This window comes from Antedon mediterranea, chromosome 10, assembly GCF_964355755.1.
Source record: "Antedon mediterranea chromosome 10, ecAntMedi1.1, whole genome shotgun sequence".
Taxonomy (NCBI): domain Eukaryota; kingdom Metazoa; phylum Echinodermata; class Crinoidea; order Comatulida; family Antedonidae; genus Antedon; species Antedon mediterranea.
Window position 1 is genome coordinate 6,120,285 of NC_092679.1, and position 22,460 is coordinate 6,142,744.

The 22,460-nt window shown below is 33.8% G+C and overlaps 1 protein-coding gene across 1 annotated transcript in view; it reads left to right on the top strand.

Annotated features, from left to right (window-relative positions):
* The window catches only part of LOC140060992 (inactive tyrosine-protein kinase 7-like), a 65,311-nt gene that overhangs the window by 33,599 nt on the left and 9,252 nt on the right, over positions 1–22,460 (top strand). Inside the window, exons 3-6 of the mRNA XM_072107371.1 lie at positions 15,259–15,549; positions 15,776–15,947; positions 16,810–16,937; positions 20,472–20,753. Of these exons, the coding sequence (XP_071963472.1) occupies positions 15,259–15,549; positions 15,776–15,947; positions 16,810–16,937; positions 20,472–20,753 (873 nt within the window). The remainder of the gene's footprint in view (positions 1–15,258; positions 15,550–15,775; positions 15,948–16,809; positions 16,938–20,471; positions 20,754–22,460) is intronic.

Below are 22,460 nucleotides of genomic sequence, written 5' to 3' on the forward strand. Positions count from 1 at the left end.
CACTACAAATACAACTGTTACAAAGGCTACAAACTATTATCAACTGATTACCATTATATTTTCTAACAAATGACATAAATACATGCACCTTGTATTTAAACCATGGAGCTATAAATTATAGCTCCATGTTTAAACATAGGGACTACGATCCCATCCGCTTTTAGGCCTAGCTAGGCCTAGAGCCATTCACGCATTTCATTCAAGCTAAAAACTAGCGTGGGACATCGAGTCACTTAAGGCAGACTAGACTGGACAAGTTTAATGCTGAAAACCCCCTAACTCCTAAAAAAAATAAGTAAACAAACAAGGGGAGCTGTGTCCCTTTTATTAGCAAGTTAAGGGTTATTTTCAACCGACTGGACCAAAGAATATATATCTTTGACTGGACTGGATAGACTAATCACAATCATTTTTTTTCTTCATCATTACGAGGCCTGCTTTATTTTCGTAACACAAGAGCCTGGGGAAAATGTTTTTTACTACATAATAAAAACAATAGAAACAGAAATTTGGCTTTACTATATTTTTCTTAAATAAATGCTGAGGTATGTTTTATTTACGGCAAATTTTGTCATAATTGTAGGGCTGAGATCTAGGCCTATATACAGTGGAAATAATGATGAAAACACGTGGGTAAGAGCACATGAATATGCAACTAGAAACAACCTGGGTGACGTACTTCCGTTGTAACGATCATCGTACGCTATGGGTCTGAACACCTCGTTTTTTTTTCTGCGGTTTGTAACGTGACCTTGATAGTAACGTTGTACGCTAAAACGGTCTAACGCCATGGGTCTGAACAGGGCCTTTGTTGTGATTGATATGGAAGAATACTTTTGTATTGAAAGCAGACAGTTAACTGATTAATACTAAATTGCTTGGCAGTGGAAACAAGACAAATTTCAAATGGCATCTTAAATATGATGGTTAAAAACACCCAATTCTTTTGTGTCTGAACACCAGTTAACCCGTTGTGCTTGATTGCGTCAACTACTGTACTGTCATTTTAAACATTTGACCACCAGTTTCGATAGTAATAAACTACATAGCAATTTAAGTAATATTTTGGAAGAACAAACTTAGCAGAAATGCAATCCATATAAACATTACATTTTGGTCATCTACAGTATTTTCAAATATATATGGCTGTTGACTTTATTTAGAGTTTTGACAAAGTGCGAGGCACACCAAATATTTGTGCGAGGCACGACAAATATTTGGCGTGCCTCGCTTTAAGGCTGGTATAAGTTGACTACAATGTTCAAATTGTTTGTTCATAATGATAATGAAAAAACTTACATATATATATCAAAACATTTCTCGGAATAGATTGTAAAATTGGTAAAAAAACAAACAATTGATAAACACATCAGTATAATAAATTGAGAAAACTGGTAAAAAGTAGTGAATTAATTATTTATTTATGCATTGATATTACCATATATTGATGATTGTTGTGAAATTTGGGGTAACACTTATAAAAGTACAGTACAAAATGTTTACAAAAAAAGGTAATTTATAAAATTATCAATAGTGTAAGATGATAGCATTAGCCATAGTAGTAAATGATACTGGATACCAGAGGAAGTAGAGGTTTCGTTTTGAGGTTTTTTCATTTATACAGTATATACAATTCAGAATAAGGAAATAGAATTAACTTGCTTCACGGGCAAAATGATAGAGGACTAAAATTCAGTAATGATAAAAATGATAAAATGATGCCTCACATTTTTTGATGATGGTAAAACGATACCTTGCATAAATTTCTGACTTGCCTTCGCTGCCTCGCACTTTGTTACTACCTTTTTATTTAGCAGAAACGGGCCATAAGAATCTTGTAAAGAATTAAAAATATGTTTGTTAATAAATGGTTACAATAAAAACATCCTACTTTTGAAATATTATGTGTTTTTTTAATATGTATACTATAATAGTGTAATAGTTTCTGTATAGCATGGATAGTTACAGCTGATAAGCTCTAGACAATGTTGTTATTATGTGGCCAATAGATTCCATTATAAGCTAAATTTAAACTAGTAAAACGACAACGTTGAGTAATAATGAGGTGCATTGAAGCTTGGTCACAACCTTTTACATATATGAATGACCATTTTTTATCGTTCATGACAGCGTATACGTGTGAGAATGAAGTGGATACAGTTGCTAAAATTCCTCGTCATTTCACGCTTCATTAAGCATGGTCAGTCAAAAACGTCGTATAAAATATGTTATGATATAAATTAAACAATTCAATTCTCTAATGGAATGTGTTTGCCTCACCGAAAGGTTGATATTAGCCTTGGCCATAATCCATTGTCTCTATTACTTTTATCAACCTACAGTGTTATTTATAACATTTTATGATAGGATCTTTCTTGTTGTATTATCATTTTTACACATATCATTTTATCTGAGACACATTTTAAAAACATTAAATGATATATCGTCCTGAAAAATAATATTTTTTTGTTGAATAATAATATATAATAATTTAATAATTTCGTAATAGTTATTCACTTTGACCAAAATTGGATCGAAAAAAGAAGCTATTTCTTAAATAAACCATAATTTAAAGACAAATATAGTCAACCAGAAACCAATTTCATTGCAGACAACATGTTTTTTGTTTTATTTAATCGTCTTTTTATAAATAACTGATATCGTTTTTGTTAAATTTTTTCTGCAGAAGTGGATAACTTTATGAAAACGACAAAATGGTGTATACAATATTTTGCTTTATTTTTGTTTTTCATATTTTGAAGGACAATACATTCTTTAAATGTGATAATGTAGCTTGTGCTCCTTAATCTGTATTTTGTGATTTACTTATGTTTCAAGTCTATAGTATATTTCTTGTCAGATCACATCACATGTTTTTCATATGATATATTTATTACAACACTTTAATGTACCTTGACCAGAATGAATGAAATATTTTTTAATTTTAATACAGTGTGAAAGCAATTATAATTTGTTCATAAAAAATTTAAAATTTCTTTCCGGTATTCGACATGGTGTTTAATTTGATTAATTTATTAGCATTGTTGTGAAGTTCATGGTTAAAGTAGGCTAAACTGTCTGCTTTTCTCATTTCATTAATTAATACAATTAAATATAAGTAATTTAATTAAAGAAAATTATAATTATTCAGGTTATCTGTGAAAAAAAAAAATTGACCATAAATAATGTTTATGATGGACTTTGTTTATAAATGGACCGAGTTCAATTCTTAATTTATGGGATATGTTAAATAGGTGCCTAGTTTATATGGAAAAACCAACAATAGCCTTTGTCCTCAAAGGGAGATATAACTCGAAAAGTAGACATTTTCATTGAATACCACTCTCTACAAATGGTGTAGTCTATGAACTATGCCTCAGGTGTGAGCCTTCCCACAAACAAGTATATGTATACTTGTGGTGTATATAGAAACTATTATAATAATTAATATTACCTGCGCGTCTATGTTATGCCTACAGTAGCTTACCTGCTATGTATTCTACCATGGAAGAATAACATTTTACCTTCCCTGATTTTACTGTGATTTGTATAGTATAAAGAATAATGTATTTCATTACCGTTTGACACACAAACGGAATAGATTAAAGACTAAGCATGATCATTTTACAATAGTCAAGATTCATTTACTAAAGAAACAGATCTCTGTTACAATAGGAAGGATCTGTTTACTAAATTGCCCTACAATGTGTTTACCTAGACTTATTTTAATTGCTCTTCATACATTTGCATACATTTGCATATGTAAATATTTGCATAGATAAATACCTCGGCAGATTTTTGCCATTAAATAAAAGGAAACTTTAATATGTTTCATCTATTCTAATAAACCAATTCTTAGCCCATAGACAAGCCCATATAGCAGCCAGGGGTGTTTGTGGGATCAAACAAGCCCATATAGCCAGGGGTGTTTGTGGGATCAAACAAGCCCATATAGCCAGGGGTGTTTGTGGGATCAAACAAGCCCATATAGCAGCCAGGGGTGTTTGTGGGATCAAACAAGCCCATATAGCAGCCAGGGGTGTTTGTGGGATCAAACAAGCTCATATAGCCAGGGGTGTTTGTGGGATCAAACAAGCCCATATAGCCAGGGGTGTTTGTGGGATCAAACAAGCCCATATAGCCAGGGGTGTTTGTGGGATCAAACAAGCCCATATAGCCAGGGGTGTTTGTGGGATCAAACAAGCCCATACATAGCCAGGGGTGTTTGTGGGATCAAACAAGCCCATATAGCCAGGGGTGTTTGTGGGATCAAACAAGCCCATATAGCAGCCAGGGGTGTTTGTGGGATCAAACAAGCTCATATAGCCAGGGGTGTTTGTGGGATCAAACAAGCTCATATAGCCAGGGGTGTTTGTGGGATCAAACAAGCTCATATAGCCAGGGGTGTTTGTGGGATCAAACAAGCCCATATAGCAGCCAGGGGTGTTTGTGGGATCAAACAAGCCCATATAGCCAGGGGTGTTTGTGGGATCAAACAAGCTCATATAGCCAGGGGTGTTTGTGGGATCAAACAAGCTCATATAGCCAGGGGTGTTTGTGGGATCAAACAAGCTCATATAGCCAGGGGTGTTTGTGGGATCAAACAAGCCCATATAGCAGCCAGGGGTGTTTGTGGGATCAAACAAGCCCATATAGCAGCCAGGGGTGTTTGTGGGATCAAACAAGCCCATATAGCAGCCAGGGGTGTTTGTGGGATCAAACAAGCCCATATAGCCAGGGGTGTTTGTGGGATCAAACAAGCCCATTTGATATTATGGAAATTCAATATTATACTGTAGTACTTTTTAATATTTAATTTAATTAATATTAGTAATATTCTTTTTTTTGTAAACATTTTCTCTTTCACTTTTTTGTTTTTCTGATTTATGACTGTGATTACAATTACAAGGAGGAATAGAGACAAATTCTTTGTCGGTTTATATTAAGATCAAAGATTATTATAAGTCTATGATCCAGATTGTAGGAACATTGAGTATTTCGAGTATTCGTGACGAATAATCTCCTGTGTGGCATTACTTAAGTATTGTTTAAAACTGATTATAAATCTGTTAAATTAAAAGCCTATGTTTTTATCTCCTAACGACATTAGTGGTACAACGTTGCCATTTACAATGATGCCAATCAATAAAGTAGTGTTTAGGCATCTCGTGAGAGGTTGTGGGATACTTAGCTAGCACAGGTTGAACTATCCATATAGTGCAGAATATTTATCGGAATCAATTAACACAAAATACCTGGGCTTAGTCTAATTGGCGTTCAGTGGAGGAATGACTGTAGGCTATGACACTAGACATATTGTAAAGCATTGGTTTATATAGGCCAGTTGAAAGCTAGGCTCATGCTAGTGCATTTTCTACAATTGGTTATCATGATCTCTTTAGACTATGTGCAAATTAATTTAGTCTATATAAAATTTAATTTAGTCTATATGAAAATTAATTTTGTGTATATGCAAATTAATTATGGCAAATGCAAATTAATTATGGCAAATGCAAATTAATTTTGGCTATTTTGTAGATTTGAATTCTGAAGAAACAAGAATTTCTGATAAGGCACTTACTATATTAATATATTTAAAATCATGTTGCTTTAGCCATGAGTTAGGTTTTTACTGTAGGCTATATTCTATTTAATTATAATTTTAATACATTTGCATATTTTTGTAAAAACATGAATTTCTGAAATGAACAGCCACTTAAAAATAGATATACATTAATAAAAGGTTACAAGCATGTTGCAATAGCCTTAAGTGAAGATGAATAATTTACAAGAAGAAGGAACTGTTTAATCATAGAGCAACAGCATTAACATGGTTTAATTCAACATATTGCCACCTAAATGATATTTGGTAATGTGTAAAAAAAATTATAATTTATTAAAAAATAATGAATCTACATATTTTGTCTAGAGGATTATTATTATTATGTCAGGATTAAACTTAATCAAATTAAATGTAATAAAGCCCCTGGTCCAGATGACCTTCCCCCCTGGGTGTTTAAAGAGGGTGCTGAGATTCTTAGTGGTCCTTTATGTGCTATTGCTAACTCAAGTGTTAGAAACGGATGGGTTCCCCAAGAATGGAAACGAGCCAATATTGTCCCAATCCCAAAAGTGTTTCCCCCAAAGTTGGTCGAAAGTGATCTCCGCCCAATAGCTTTAACTCCTATAATGGCAAAGGTAATTGAGAGCCTAGTGGGTGAAATGATCTGGCACCAAGTTAAGGATAAGATTAACCTAAACCAATTTGGTTGTTGTAAAGGTGTTTCTACGGTTGACGCCATAATTGAATTCCTTAATGTTTGTTTCCTTGCCACTGATGCGGGCGAAGAGGTTAGAGTTTTATTATTGGATTTTAAAAAGGCCTACGATTTGATCGACCACAAAATTCTCTTAAACAAACTCATTGCGCTGGGGGTTGATAGTCACCTGATCCGATGGGTTAATGCCTTCCTGTATAACCGACAACAACGTGTTAAAATTGGTGATAGTCTTTCTGAATGGCTATCGCCAAACGGAGGCATACCCCAGGGGTCGTGGATTGGCCCTATCATGTTTATTATTTTTATCAATGACCTTTTAAATGGTAAACCATGTGTTAAATTTATGGATGATACTACTGTTTTCGAAAGGGTGTCTAAACTGTCCAATAGTAACTTGCAAAATATAGCTAACTCGGCCCTTGCATGGACTTGGCTTAACCATATGACCCTCAATGCTAAAAAAACATGTGAATTAATTGTGAGTTGTAAGAAAAACAAGTCGATATTTAATCCTCTAATTATTAATAAATGTAGTGTTAACCAGGCTTGCCGTACTAAGCTCCTTGGAATTATTATATGTGACAATTTATCATGGCAACCCCATATTGATTCTTTGATAGCTAAATCAAACTCACGGTTATATTTCCTTAAACAATTGCGCCGGTCCGGTCTAGACGCCCAAGCCTTATGCTATTTCTATTGTTGTGTTATCAGACCTGTACTAGAATACGCCGTCCCCGTTTGGGGAACGTGCTTAACTAAATTGCAGTCTGACCAACTGGAAAGTATCCAACGAAGGGCGCTTAGAATCACGTTCCCAGAGCTCAGTTACAACAAAGCAATGGCTCAATGTAATGTGCCTGTGCTATGTGAACGTCGAACTAGACTGTGCAAGGATTACTATCAGAAACTTAAAAACCCTTCCCATAGACTTCATCACCTTCTTCCAAAAGCGCCTAAATCTAGATACAATTTAAGACAAGTTAAAGAATTTTGCATTCCAAAAATAAAAACGGAACGATCAAAAAATTTTATTGTAAACTTTGGTCTCTTTCACAAGTGGTAAGCATATTTATATATCCCTGCACAGTCGCTTCGTTCCCTGACTTGACTTCATTTTGTCTGTTGTTCGATGTTTTTGTGTTTTTTTGATTTATATCGTTGATGGATTTGATATATTTTTTTCATTTAAGTCTAAGTATATATTTTTGTATAATTCAACCCAAAAGTTGCAATAAAAGTATTTTTTACCAGTAAGGTAAGAGAAGAAACTGGTAGGCCTACTGAGCGTCATAACCTAAACCGAGAACCACCTCTACCAATTTACATTGGGATGCTTATTCACACCAATACCAGAAGTAAGCTACTCATAGATCAACTTGCACAGTTAGGTATAAGCATCAACTACAAACGAATCCTTCAACTTGAGGAATCTCTAACTTACTCGATGTGTAAGCAGTTCAAGACTGATGATATTGTGTGTCCGTCTAATCTTCGGAAAGGTTTGGCAGTAATTGGAGCATTAGACAATTTAGACTATAATCCTTCTTCTACCACAGCACAAGGATCATTTCATGGGACTGGAATTAGCATAGTCCAACAGCCATCAGCTGATAACCTAGGAATACGCAGAGAGGCAGCAACTTTACAGTTTGAGAATGCGATGATGGTAAAGCCTGAACTACCAGAAACGTATTCTGTAGTACCAGCTGCTTCCTTCAATATTTTAACGACGTCTGTGCCGAATAGTAACCCAATTGCGTTTGAAGGAAACCTACATATGGCTCAAGAGAGGGAAGGAGAGTGGATGAGGCATGCCATGGATCTTCTGAAGTTGGAAACGCTTACAAAAGGACAACCTATTTCTTGGGCAGCTTATCACGCCTCTCTTCAATCGTATTCGTATAATCCACGTGCAATTAGCTCTTTATTGCCACTTTTTCAGGAAAAAGCAGATTCTATAGCGATGATAAAACATGGTATGAACATCTTACAATAAACAACAGAATTTTTGAACCCTGGTCAGATCCCGGTAATGGCATGTGATTGTCCTATTTTTGCAAAATCCAAATACATTCAATGGAAATGGCCAGACATCTATGGAGAGGACAAATATGTTATCCTTTTTGGAGGCCTTCATCTAGAAAAGGGATTATGGAATGCTCTTGGCGATTTTTTAGCCTGCTCTGGATGGACTAATGCTCTTACTGAAGCTGGTATTGGTACTTCAGGGGTAGTTGACTCCTTTTTGACATGTTCCCATATTACTCGTACTCGTCATGCCCACCAAGTAACATCTCTTGTACTACATAAGCTACAGCGTGAGGCTTACGAGAAAAGTGAAATGTTCAGTAACGAGAATACAAGCTTCGAAGGATGGCGACTCGACATGATTGATAAAAGTCCTACTTTTCAATTTTGGGACATTGTCCTAAATACGAAGTCCTCATACTTATTTTTATCCGAGCGCATCGTGAAAGAAACTTCCCACTTTTTGTAGAAGCCCTTGAAGCACTTATCTACCTGTTTTTCGCATTTGACCATCAGAATTACAGTCGTTGGGTAAGTGTTCACATCCGTGACATGAAAGCACTACCATCTGCTATCAAGGAAGATATCTACAAAAATTGGGTTGTTAACAAGAATAACAACAGATTCTCCTGTATCCCCAGAGATCAGGCACATGAGCAGGATAATGCAAAGGTTAAGGGTAAAGGAGGAGCTGTGGGCCTTACTGAAAATCCTACTGCATTCAAAAGATGGATGATTAGTGGACCAGAACAGGCACGGCTTTTAACAGAGTTTGAAGAGGGTTACACGCGACCAGAAGATCCTGAAGTAAATTTCAATCACCATGAAGAGGGCCTTTCAACGCAGCTAACCTTTCAAAAACAAAGCAAGAGTTTGATTGAAGTAATCAGAGGATTTGGAAATCCGTTTCAAGATGACTGTCCAGAGCTGCTGATTTTGAACACCAGATATTGTGCAGAAGAGTCGGTTATTACCACCGTTCGAACGGTAGAGAAAATAGGAAAATCACGTTACAATACGTTTAAGAAAGAAGTACTTGAAGACAAAAGCAAGTCAATTCACGATTCCATAAAGAAAAATTCACTGGCACTACTGAAATCAAGAAAGCCTAAATGCAAACAGAAAAATAATAAGTTAAGTGCTGCTTGCGATGAGATTAGTCTGTTTGCTCGATTATACATTGCAAACCAGCAAAGAGACGGCGACCTTGCTGTTTTTTTCTCACATGAGAACCAATTTTATCCACCTGCAAAACAGTTATATTAATTTATTGAAGCTTACAACTTGCAGAAAATAATCTGGAAATGTAATCACGCATAGTAAAATGTAACATTCCTCTACACATAACCAGGTAGGCCATATCTCTAGATACAACAATCTGAATCATTCTAAACAAACATATCATATGAAAAAGTAATTGTTTAAATTTGTTGAGAAAACAATGTATTGCGTGAAAAATAAGTGTTTGACGATTTACTGCCAATGTTGTAGTGATATAAAACAAAATTTAAGTCAAAAGTTAATATCATTACTTCTGGTCAATTGACAAATTCAGTCATTACCTTAATTAATACAAAAATATACATTTTTGACAATTTAAGCCCAATATTTTGATGTTATGCGCATTCGGTAACGAAATTTGAGGTTATCGGGTCAAAGGTCAATATTATGATTTCCAGTCACTTTTGGGAAAAATAGTTCGTTAGACCAAATACTAACATGTATATTGTGAATATTTTAAGACCAACCTCATGTTTCTACTGTCAGTAGTTATCGAGATATGACCATACTAGGGTCAAAGGTCACAGTTCCGGAAATGATGATTCCGGCCATTTTCTAATAAAATGTTGTATTAGAGTGAATAGAAACATATGTGTTCTAAGCAATTTAACACTAAAATGAACTCTGTACCCCTACCGGTTACTAAGATATGGACCATCATTTTGTTTTGGCGGCCATTTTGAAAATACTCCAAATATGGTCATAAAATACATTTTTTTTCTTGGCTACAGTGATTTTTTTAATCTGTATCTCCAAGTGAACATATGTGCAAAATTTGAAAACTTTATCATCCGTGTAACGTTTTTGACCCTAAGGCACCCCACTATAATAAAAATAAACCTTGTCTACATATACAGCTTATCTATAATTCAAAGAGTTATAAATATTATATTATTGTAAAATAACTCCTTAGTAAATTTAATGATCTTCCTATCTAGTGTGAGATATTCATAATAAACATTATATTTAATTGTCTCTTTGTAAGTTCATAAGTTTGTGTGGTAGCTTCAAATTGCATTTGGAGACGTTTTAGACCATTTTGTGCATTTCTATGAAGGTTTTGTCGTGTGTATATAGTCTCCCACATTTTATTACTTTTATTAGTTAGTATTACCGTACTGACGCGGGTATAAGCCCATACTCGGGTATAAGCCCACTCCCGGCTTTTGACTAATTTTCATGAAAAATGAGGCACTCGGGTATAAGCCCACCCATTAATTCGAAGATCTACAGTGCGTGTCGTAATACAGTATTTTGTATTTGGCGACGTCCATACACCGAATACACCTACCTTTGATCATAACCAAGCTAGGCTAATATACGCTAGGCCATATGAGGCCTAGCGGTCCTGTTTTGTTTACACTCCATCGCGGTCGAAGATCGCTTCACACACGACGCTACAAGTCGCCAAAACGGAAAAACCACTATTTGGTATCGGCTGCCATAAACAAGGTTATTAAATTTCTTTGGTACATTTCTATTTAACGAACATTGTATACTTGCTTTTCTGCTTGATAAATTCTTGTTAAATTGATGTTTAAAATAAGATATTCTACGATAAATTACACAAACTATAAACTTAATTTTCCGACACTCTACACCACCTCGTGTATTTAGAGGCAACGTCGTACACGTGAGGGCGCTCGCTCGCATGGTGGAATACACAGTATACATGTGCTGTTTTTGACAATCTGCATTTTTGGATCCTCGGGTGTAAGCCCACCGTCAGTACGGTAGTATTATTCTATTAGTCTATTATCTGCCTAGCCTACTTGGATAAACCGACATACAGTAGGCCTTTTCCTTTTTGAGAGAAAACATAACTCGGAGAGTAACAAAAACTGAACACCCCTCCAAGATAATGGAATATGGTACATGCCATCATATTAATATTAGCCTATTTTAACGCTCAAAATCATTTTTAACTATAATTCCTTAACAGTTTAACAAAGTTTGTATCACTTCAAACATTATCATTACAAAAATTATTACTTAATCCATCAAGAAGAAGAATGTAGGCTTCTTCATTCAACGCATCATTATGTCAGTTTCAAAATTGATTTGTCTAGTGTTTTTTTTCTGCCTCACAGGGATGTCAATACATCGTTAATTTAGGACTGAGCTGGAGGGTTCAGTGTTACCATCATACTCCTACGGCTGCCATATGCTAGCAATGTTCTACGCATTTCGCTATAATGTAGGGCATTAGCTTAAGCGACGATATTATGATCTGGGTTAGATTCATTTACTGTTTTTTGAAAAACATTAATGTAAATGTATAATTATGTTCTTAATGTTTAATGTTTGTTATGTGAACATTCTAGAGATAAAACAACCATCATTTTATGTTCTAACATTGCTACTTATTTTGATTTATTTTTCAAATGACATTCATTTCAAATTCAAATGACATTATACCTTTAGACCTTCAATGTAGTACGGTCATAAAACAGATAAAACACAATCTTATATGAACAGCAAAAACAAAATATTTACTTCAGTATGTTATTAACTATACTCGCAACTCACATTCTCTGACTCGCAACTCGCATTTTCTGACTCGCAACTCGCATTTTCCGACTCGCAACTTGCATTTTCCAACTCGGAACTCGCATTTTTCTACTTGCAACTCGCAACTCGCACAAAAGAAACCCTCAAGTAAATGGCTTTTGTGATTTTGGGAAAAAAATTAAATTAGGCTTTACACATTTTGTTTTTATCACTGAGCTTTATAGTATTTTGAATTCTGAATTGAATTAAAACAAAGATTATAGGGTTGGTGGAAGACACTTCTGTCTACACTATCAAACTAGTTTGACAAAAAAAGTGTGATGTGCCCAAACATGTTAGTGGTATGACATCATCATTTATTTTTATAAGTATGCACACACAACATAGACATTTATTAGCTCACAATGTAAGTATAGAGGGCTCAACATCAAACTTATTTTCAATTAGACACAATATCTTTGTAGTAAACTGATGTATGTAAACCATCAATGTCATTGTCATGTTCTTGTATCTGTGTGACAAATGTTTTTGAATATTAACGACTCAAATGTCAATCAAAAAGATTAATAAAACAATTACGCAGTAACAATACATGAATCTTTTATTTCACATCTAAAACATTCAATACTTCAATCACATACTTTCTGTCATGTACAATTTATTAATCTTTCAAGTGTCTTTATGTCGATCTGTCTACAAAAAGTGGAAAGAAACTTCCAAGCAATTATACTTTGTTCATTAACATTAAAATCTGACCTGGTTTTTATTCAAAAAAAAAACTTAATATCCATAATTCTTATTATAATATTTAGTTGTAATGAGTGGCTATGGAATGGTTATCACATTATTAAAATGCTAATAGTAGCTCAACTAATTGGTGTTACACAAATATGAGCGAAATGATATGTGTCGCTAATAGCCTTGTTGATTTGTATGACTATTGTGTAAAGTATTATTCCTGATTCAGTTTGCAGTGATTGATTGAGTACAAATCCAGTATATTTTGTTTTATCAAAGATCACTGCATGCCAGATAAAAGATTGGTTTTTGTTGTGCCTGTTAACTTGTGCAACATTAGATAGGTTAGAAAAATCAGTCTGAATATAATTATTCCTGAACGTTGGTTTAAACCTTCTTTATTATATTAATAATCAAACATTTGTATTGTGTCAATAGCATGGATTTTACTGAACAAATTGTTTTGTTAAATTGATTAAAAGCATCGAATCCACAAATGGGAGATCATTCAAAAGAGTGGATGCAACAAAAGAAAAACTGTGGAAACACGAGACATTAAATGATTCCCTAGAAATAAAAACACTTTTTGAATAAATGATTACTTGTTAAATCGTTACATATTGTGGGACGAATATGAACTTATTTTTTTAAATGATTAAAATGAATGAATATTTAAAAATGTAAGTTTGACCATAGCTATTAAACATAACTTAATACATTAAATTCAATTACGTCCTGTACGGTCACTGATTGTCCAATTGACCATAATCAGTGATTTCCTGACCATGATTTCTAGCATTTAGTGTAAGATTTTAATTTTGTTTTTTTTTTCATTTGTAAATGAACACACATTCATGATGTCGGATTGAAACATGTTCAGTAAAGGTCAAAAGTATGAATCTACACTAAAAAGCTTTTACAAAATTGTAAAAAAGCTAGCAAGAATATTTGTTTCTATATATTAGAAACTGATAATTAAAATAATAAAATTTACAATATTCAGTAAATTTTAAATTAAAAATTGTTAACAGATAAAAGATGTATTATATGGAATAAAAATATTATCATCATTATATAAAAGTATTATTAGAAATAAATTGTTTTTATATATGTTTGGGGATGAAATATTTTGATGTTAATTTTGAAGAGAAACATCCTGACAAGTAAATGAAAGACTTTTAGACTATGTTTTATTCATTAGGATATAATTAATTCTGTACATATTGTTACTTGTATCTTTTTATCATTAATATTAACTTTTATGGGGTAGGGGGAAAGAACAAAGAACGATATACATAATTGGTATTAGCCATGCATTTTCTGGCATTCTTTCATTCCATCATGTTAAAATGTGAAAATCTACAAGATTAAAAAATTCACCCGAACCATACCACATATAAATTCTCATTTCTTTATAAAATAGCAGAATGTTTCAACTGTGGAATCATTTAAAATTACTGTACCATCATGATACAGTACTTTAATATTCTTGTTTTGTAATACACAAAAGACTCAGCTTTCTTTAGTTATTTGTTTATACTAGTTTACAAGTCTGATAATAACCCTGTTTGTTTATATTACAATGTACCTATAACAAGACATGCTGATAAGTATTGATGATTCATTATGGTTATCTTAAAGGTCAAAGGTTATTAAGTTCAGTAAATTAAAGGAGCTGCGTTACTATCTCTACTATCTTTATCGATATCATTTAGGAATTTCATTGAAAGCAAGTTATCATGTGGATATTATTTGAATATATCCGGGTTGGGTCCATTGTTTGTAGAATGTAAATGACAAACAAAATGAGAAAGGAATATATTTAAACAATACTGTAAAATCAGACACTTTCGCGACATGAAACTTTCATGAATTAGTAACATCGGCCATTTTTGCAACATAAAACTTTCAAGAATTTGACAAATAAAGTACAAATAAATACTGTAAGAATATCGTGTATACGCGACCTTTGTGTTATAAAGACGCTAATACATTTAGCTATTGTACAGTACGTTCTGAAAGTAATTTGCGGCATGAAACTTTCAAGAATTTTGATCACTTGCGAAATTCGCGAAAAACTCTGGTTTTACAGTACATTCAATAACTTTTAAACAAGGGCTCCGATCCATTTGAATGTTGTGGGATATGAGAAACCAAAAAATCCCCAAACTGTAAGACAATGTTTTTTACAGTGCCTACGAAAAGTTGGGCGATCTGTATCTGTGCAACTCTGGAAGTTTCAAATACTGTACTGCAAACACAAAAGAGCTGAATATATTAAGTGTCGATATGCATTGAAATTGCTATAACATTTTCAGCAATGTATATTAATTCCATTATTAAACAGCACTTTAAATTATGAATAATTTAAGATTAATTATTTTATCATTAATATTTTTCTAATTTTAATTCTCAGGGATATCAGAGAGTGGTAGAGTGCTGCTGAAAGGCCCTGCGGATATATCAGAGGTAGCAGAAGGCGTCAAAGTTACTCTCTTGTGTAAAATCGATGGTAATCCTCTTCCGACACTTACCTGGTACCGTGACGGAAAACCGCTAGTACTCGGTACTAACTATGAGAATAACGGATCACGTTTGAAAATAAAGAATATGTCTCCGGATGATAATGGAGAGTATTCGTGCCGGGGGATGAATAGAATCGGTGATGTCTGGAGCGTTTTGGAAAATATTACTTTAAATATTGAAGGTACTTGAATATCTACCAATTTATATGCATTATTTTGTGATAATTTGCCACGAATTAAATTGCCATAAATTAAAATATTAAATTCACTACATTCTGGTATGTTATTTCTGATTTTTTGTGTGAGGTGTTTTGTTTGTTTGTGATGGAAAGGAAAAAAAGTATACTGTATATATAACTAAATATTGACTAATACTAGGTTAAATTTAATTAATTTTTTTTTTATAAGATACAAGAAAGGCAAGAGTGGACATAGGCCCCATGGATGTTACTGTAGTGAGAGGAGAGACTGCTGAGTTTGACTGCAGCTGTAGTGGAGATCCAGAACCTACAATAGCTTGGTACTTTCAGGAATTCGATGAAGATATGCCAAAACCAGACCCACTATCATCTAATTCAAGGTGAGTATTGTGTGACAGCCTTAGACCCCATTTACACTTACGTTTGGGTCCAGGGCCAGTCCTGGGCCGGTTGCAAATATTTACCTTTTAGGTCGGCCCCAGAGCGTTTACACTAGCGACGCAGATTACTGGTCGTAAATAATTTTATCGGAAGTACCATTGCATGCTGGGATACGAAGTACAGTTTGTTTACATTTTTCTCTCTCGATCGTCAATTCAACTCTCCGCGCGAACCGACCGTTTTATATTTATACTGTATTGTTGTTTTTTTGTCCCATTAAAAACAAAATGAACCCCACTGTTTTATATATAATATGGCTATATTTTATGTATATGCGAAACAAGCGGAGGAATACTTTATTGAAAGAAGATGTCTGAAAATAAATTTAACTATATAATGAAGAAAACAAATTGTCGCCCGAAAAGGAGGAAGGTAGGTACGTATGTACTGAGAATGTCGGATCGTCATAACAACAACCTCATAAAAAGGTCAAACGTTGTTCACGGTTCACTGCGTAAGCCGGCCCAAACGTAAAAGCCGCTCCTGAACCTACCTGGAGAGGTGGCCCAGATCTGCGTCCGGCCCAGGGCCGGCCTAACTTTTTGGAGTATTTACACTTATCAATTGCCGACCCAGGGCCGACCCAGGGCCGGCCTAAATCGTAAGTGTAAATGGGGTCTTATTCTCACTTTTGAATGCGTTAAGTTCTAGTATTTCATTAAACTTTGTTTAATGACGGTGACTCATAAAGGTCGAGGCTGACATGCATTAGGCCCTCAACACTTAAAAAGCGGGAACGATACAAACAAGAATAAGAATGACATTTGCATTTTATACAATTTTTTTTTCATATTCTATAAGGCAAACTATATTACAGAATGGTTCTTTACACATTGACCAAGTGAAGCGTACACAAGGAGGCACGTATATCTGCACATGCTCAAACGAACGGTCATCAGAGTCGCAGGAAGCTCTACTCACTGTCGCAAGTAAGTCTTTTTAAACAAATTTCACAAAAATATTTAAAATATTGTAGCAGATATCTTCCAGACCCAATAGTGTCTCATTGATAGAAGCCATAACTTTATTTAGGTACCTATGTTTTGAAGACAAGTAAAGCCAGACATACTGAGGTGCATTGTGGTATAAATATACCTGTCTGTTATAAATTTAACTGTAAGCGTGTCACAAGAGGTCATTTGAATTGACCCCATCAGCCCTGTTCAATTCTCTATGTAAGTACACATAATTGAACCATACCTCTCACTCCCCATCAATTATACTGTAATACATCATTATATGTGCTTAAACCAAAGAGATGTGACATGTCGCTGCTCAAACTACTGTATGTACGGACTCCATATATAAAATATAATAAACTGAAATTTAAAATAATACAAGTTGTACACAAGTATAGTAGGCCTATGTGAAATACATTTAACTATCCCAATACCACATTCTGTGAAAAATTGAACATTCTCCCAAAATCCTAAGGTCCCATTTGTTAACACATTCAGAATACCAGACTTTCCAGAAAAGCAGACATATTAGTCAAGCCAAAGGGTGTCCGGTATTGGGAGAATTGACTGTATAAAGCTTTGTCTACACTATCAAACTTTATGTGACAAGAAAAATGTGATGTGCCCATATATGGATATGATGATGTCATATCGCTACCATATTTGGATATATCACTACCATATCTGGGCACATCACACCTTTTTTGTCAAACTCGTTCGATAGTGTAGACAGACCTTAAGTGTGTAGACAAAGACCAAAGTTGATGTACTTTAGCTAATAGTATAGAACTTAGCTCAAACTTTAGCACCCCATGGTACTCCACTGTTTCATTGAATATTGCAATGCCATGCAGTTGTCAGCGTTTCCATCATACAGTACCAGTCATATCTGCCATCATGTTTCATTTATGTTGGGTCAGCTTGCCTGTCAGAGTGCCAGCCATCCTACTGTGTCTACACATCAATCATACGATGTCAACAGGAAATATGACAGGAATTTCATAGAAGCCATTTTGATAGTAAATTATAATGTGTTATGTTGAATTTGTTTTTCACATTTTATTTTATGAAGAAAGTAGATTAGATTTCCATAAAATAAGATTGATAGAAGAGATAACATTTCTGGTAAACATTGCTAGAAATGGAACAAACCAACAGTTTTGGCTAGGATGTAATTTTAAAATTCAAATGATGTTCATTTACCGGTGTTGTTAGAAATAGTGAGTTTTTATTTTTTATATAATTGTCAATACTGTAGGTTATTTTCATGTTTGGAAAGTTGAACTTGATTTCAGATGTCTTGAATCATGGAGGGGTTAACTTACTGTAGTGTACATTAATTTCTCCATGGTTGAACATAAGGCCTGTTTTTCCGTCAGATAAATACCATAATATATACAGTGTTTTTTGTAAATACATTACTGTATAATTTATATTTTTGTGAGCAGACATGGTGCTCATAAAATATTTACCATATAAAATGCACTGCAGGAGGAATTTTTTATAGGACTACCCAAGAAGTACCAGAAATGAGGTAGTGAAAATAAGATGGATGATATACAGTACGACAGGGGCGGATCGAACCCCCTACATTTCGCAAATTGTAATGCAAAGGAAAGGCATCGAATTAAGCTTAGCCCATCATTTTTTTAGGTCCTGCCCCTTTCTCTCCCCAACCCCCTTTTTTTTTTAAAATCCTGGATCCTGTACCATATATATACATTGTATTTTGAAGATATGCAGCAGAAAAAGGCCACAGACATCTTAACATTCATTCATAAAACATCAGTCTGAAGGTCAATGAAATATGATCTTTGTTTAGAGGAAGTCTTTAGTTAAAGGCCTTTATTTGGAAGTGACCTCTTTAGTAATTAATAACTACCACATCTAGTGGATATATCTCACAGCTTTTATATGTTACAATTATTATATACAATTTAAAGTTGAAGGTTTGAAATGACCTTTGTTCCTGGCCAATATTATAGTAGCTAGTTTATTTGTGTACACTTACTGCCTTCCATAAAAACCCTTTTATCGGCTAACATTAGTTGATTTCTTTGCTCCAATGTTGTTTTTGTTTCTGATTGCTTGGCGTATTTTGTTTGTACAAGATTCCTGCATTCTGGCTAAGTTTAGAATCTGATTGTAAAAGTCTGTGATAAGCCTAGGATAAGCACTCGTTTTAGTTGATGCCATTAGTGTGTCTATCAGATATGTAGGCCTAGTTCAATGCTTAATAACTCAACCATAGAACTATCCAACAAAAATACCATACCACATAATAAAAAATGAAAATGTCTTCTGACTGAACAAAAAATGAGAATGTATATATTCCACTTCAACGCATTGACACTGCAGTTGTTTAAAATATTAAAGATATATTGTTCCTCAAAACATGGAAAATACAGATAAAACCAAATGATGAATAGTTTTAGTTTTAATCGAGTTATTCATTAAAAAAAAAAATTAATAAAGACAAAATTAACAGTTAAATTTAACTAGAGGCCCACCAATGTCTGACAGACAATGGGCTTTTGGTTGACTATTTTTGAATTATGTTTTTTCCAGTAAAACTTTTTTTTCAATTCAATTTTTGTTATCAAAGTGAATAACTATTATGTGACATAAAATGACATATTCAACAAAAGATTGATTTAAAAAAAATGAAAATTATTTGTTCACAGAGACAATTTTTTTAATTTATCATTAATAGTTTGATTGTTTGAATATGATTTATTGAGTTGAACAACAAATCATCAATCTTTTATAAATATTTTCATTTGTTCAATCCTGAAATAGATGTTATTTATGCAGAATATAGCTCGGAAAGAAATATCAGTCGATTTCCAAACGTCATTATGTAAACTAGTATATATTTACATAACGATCTTACTTTGCCGTTTGTGATTTTACTATGCAATCTTTAGTAGTTCACATTTGACAGTGTAATTTTGATTATGTCTGACTCACACTGCATAGATGTATTACCTTTGAAATTTAATCACAACTTGGTGGCATTTAAATAATTTGATATTATATTTTCGTTTAAAAGTATACAAAATAATCTCATCTTATTTAGTACTTTAGTGTTACTTTAGTGCTATTAATAAGCTATGTTTATTACTTTCCAACACAAATTTTACTTATAATTTAGGAACATACGTCTGCTTTGCTTTTCAAAGAAGAAATCATTATCTTAAGTTATACTTTTTTATTTGTTTGTATTAGGGCCAAAGGCCAATATACATTGAACTAATAAATTCCCTGAAAAGGGAAAGAAAGAAAGTAAAGTAAAAAAAAAAAAGTATTACCAGTGTATCTGTCATTGTTAAAATCACACCATCTGTAATGTGAACACGGTTTTAATAATAAACAATCTCTTTTCCTTAAAGCCGGACTGCAATTGTTGGGCAACTCGTATGCCACTGACAAAGTGTTCTGTCGTAGAACTGAACTATACAAGCAAAGTAACCATTGTATTTATACATATTTTATTGCTTTCAGATATTGACAATATGCAAAACTTTGACGAGGTGTTTGTTAAAACCGGTTCTCCCCTATCTGTTAACTGTACCTTCCCCGACAACCAAGCCGGTGGTGTACCAATACCAGAACCAGTGTGGGCTAGCAGCGATGGTTCCCCACTGTCAACAGTCGGTAACGTGAAACAAATTGATAGTTTTCTCATTATTGATCGTATAACTGATTCAGATTACGGAATGTACCAGTGTACGATGTCGAATATTGCCGGACAGAAGCAAGCATCAGTGGATGTCCAAATGCCAAGTAAGTAAAACAAACATTCTAAAATTCTGTCTACACTATCAAACTAGTTTGACAAAAAAGTGTGATGTGCCCAAATATGGTAGTGATATATGGCCAATTATGGTAGTGATATGACATCATCATGTCCATAAATAGGTACATCACTTTTTTTTGTCACATAAAGTTTAATAGTGTAGACAGAGCTTTATAACGCATGTCTGCAGTCAAAACTTATATTTTTGCCTAATAATACATACAAACTCAATATGTCCCATTAAAACTACACATGCTTATATTATCATGAGCCTAGGTAATCATAAAAGGATTTAATGTTCGATTTATTATGTAATTGTATTTATGTTCCCCCCAGGAGTATCATATTTTGCTGATTTAATAGTAGCCCTGCAACCAACATAACTTGAAGTTTTAAGTATAATGGTTACAAGAAACTATTTAGATTCTTTGCTAAAGCCAATAATTTCATTTTATGAAAAAGGTTGAAAATGATTTTATTCATCTTCATAGATGAAGATAAAATAAAATAATAAAATAAAGCTCAGTCTAAACTATCAAACTTTGTGGGAAAAAATGTGATATACCCATATATGGACGTAACAAAGTCATATCACTACCATATTTGGGCATTTCACTACCATATTTGGGCACATCACACTTTTTTTGTCAAACTAGTTTGTAGATAGAGATTAAGAACACTGAAACAAATTTGAAGGACAGTAAATTAGTTAGATGTTTCTTGATGAATTATGGTAAATGAAAAGAGACTTAAATGGTTGAAATACAATGCAAGGATTTTCAAATGAAGAAGCTCGTAAAATGAATCTGTTTTACCGTCCACATTCAAATAAATCAATGAGAGTGTTTGTAAATAAACAGACGTACTTTGTATATTAGCATTGTTTCACAATCGAGTCGGTAATTTGCAGCTACTTTTCAAAATCACGCAAATTGAATTATCAATGTTCTTTGGCGGCATTATTGTCGGTATAGATTTAATTTCAATTCAGTAACTGCTGGCCAAATCATAAATGCCAATTTCGTTTTCTTTATTGTATTGGTGAAAACGTCTGGGCAGCATTTATTAGCTCATATACTGTTTACTTTAAGACATTGTGAAGTCTTTATTGATGATATGAGTTTTTTTTAAATCATCTCAATACCAAATGAGGTTTCTTTATTTCTAAAAGAATGCAACAGCAACAATTATTTAATATAATAAAGCGTTCATAGTTCAAACTAAATTTATACGAAACAAATTAAATGAAAATCTCAATGTAAATTTTGAATAGAAAACAGTCGAACACCTATTTAGGGGACACCTTTGGGACCCACCAAATTGATTCGGAGATAGATGTAGTATCAAAACATGTATTACTCTTTGATCATTTCAAGCAAGGCAATCTAACAACAGGATGCTGAGCTTAAAGCGTGGTTGCCACTAGCGACGCAACGCTACGACGTATTGCGTAATCGCGAGTGTGAACCAACGACGCAACAATGCTGCAAACATCACAGGTTTTGATTTCACGCAGGCTGGGAAAAACACAATTATTAGAAGGGCATTTCCATACGTTGCGTAGATTGCGTTACGTTGCATCGTGGGAACCAATTTTCAGAGATCAAAGAGGTTGTGGCTGCGACAGGATCAGTTCCATGCCCCTTAACAGACACCGCGCCACAAAGAATATGTGCACAGAACTACTGTTGGTA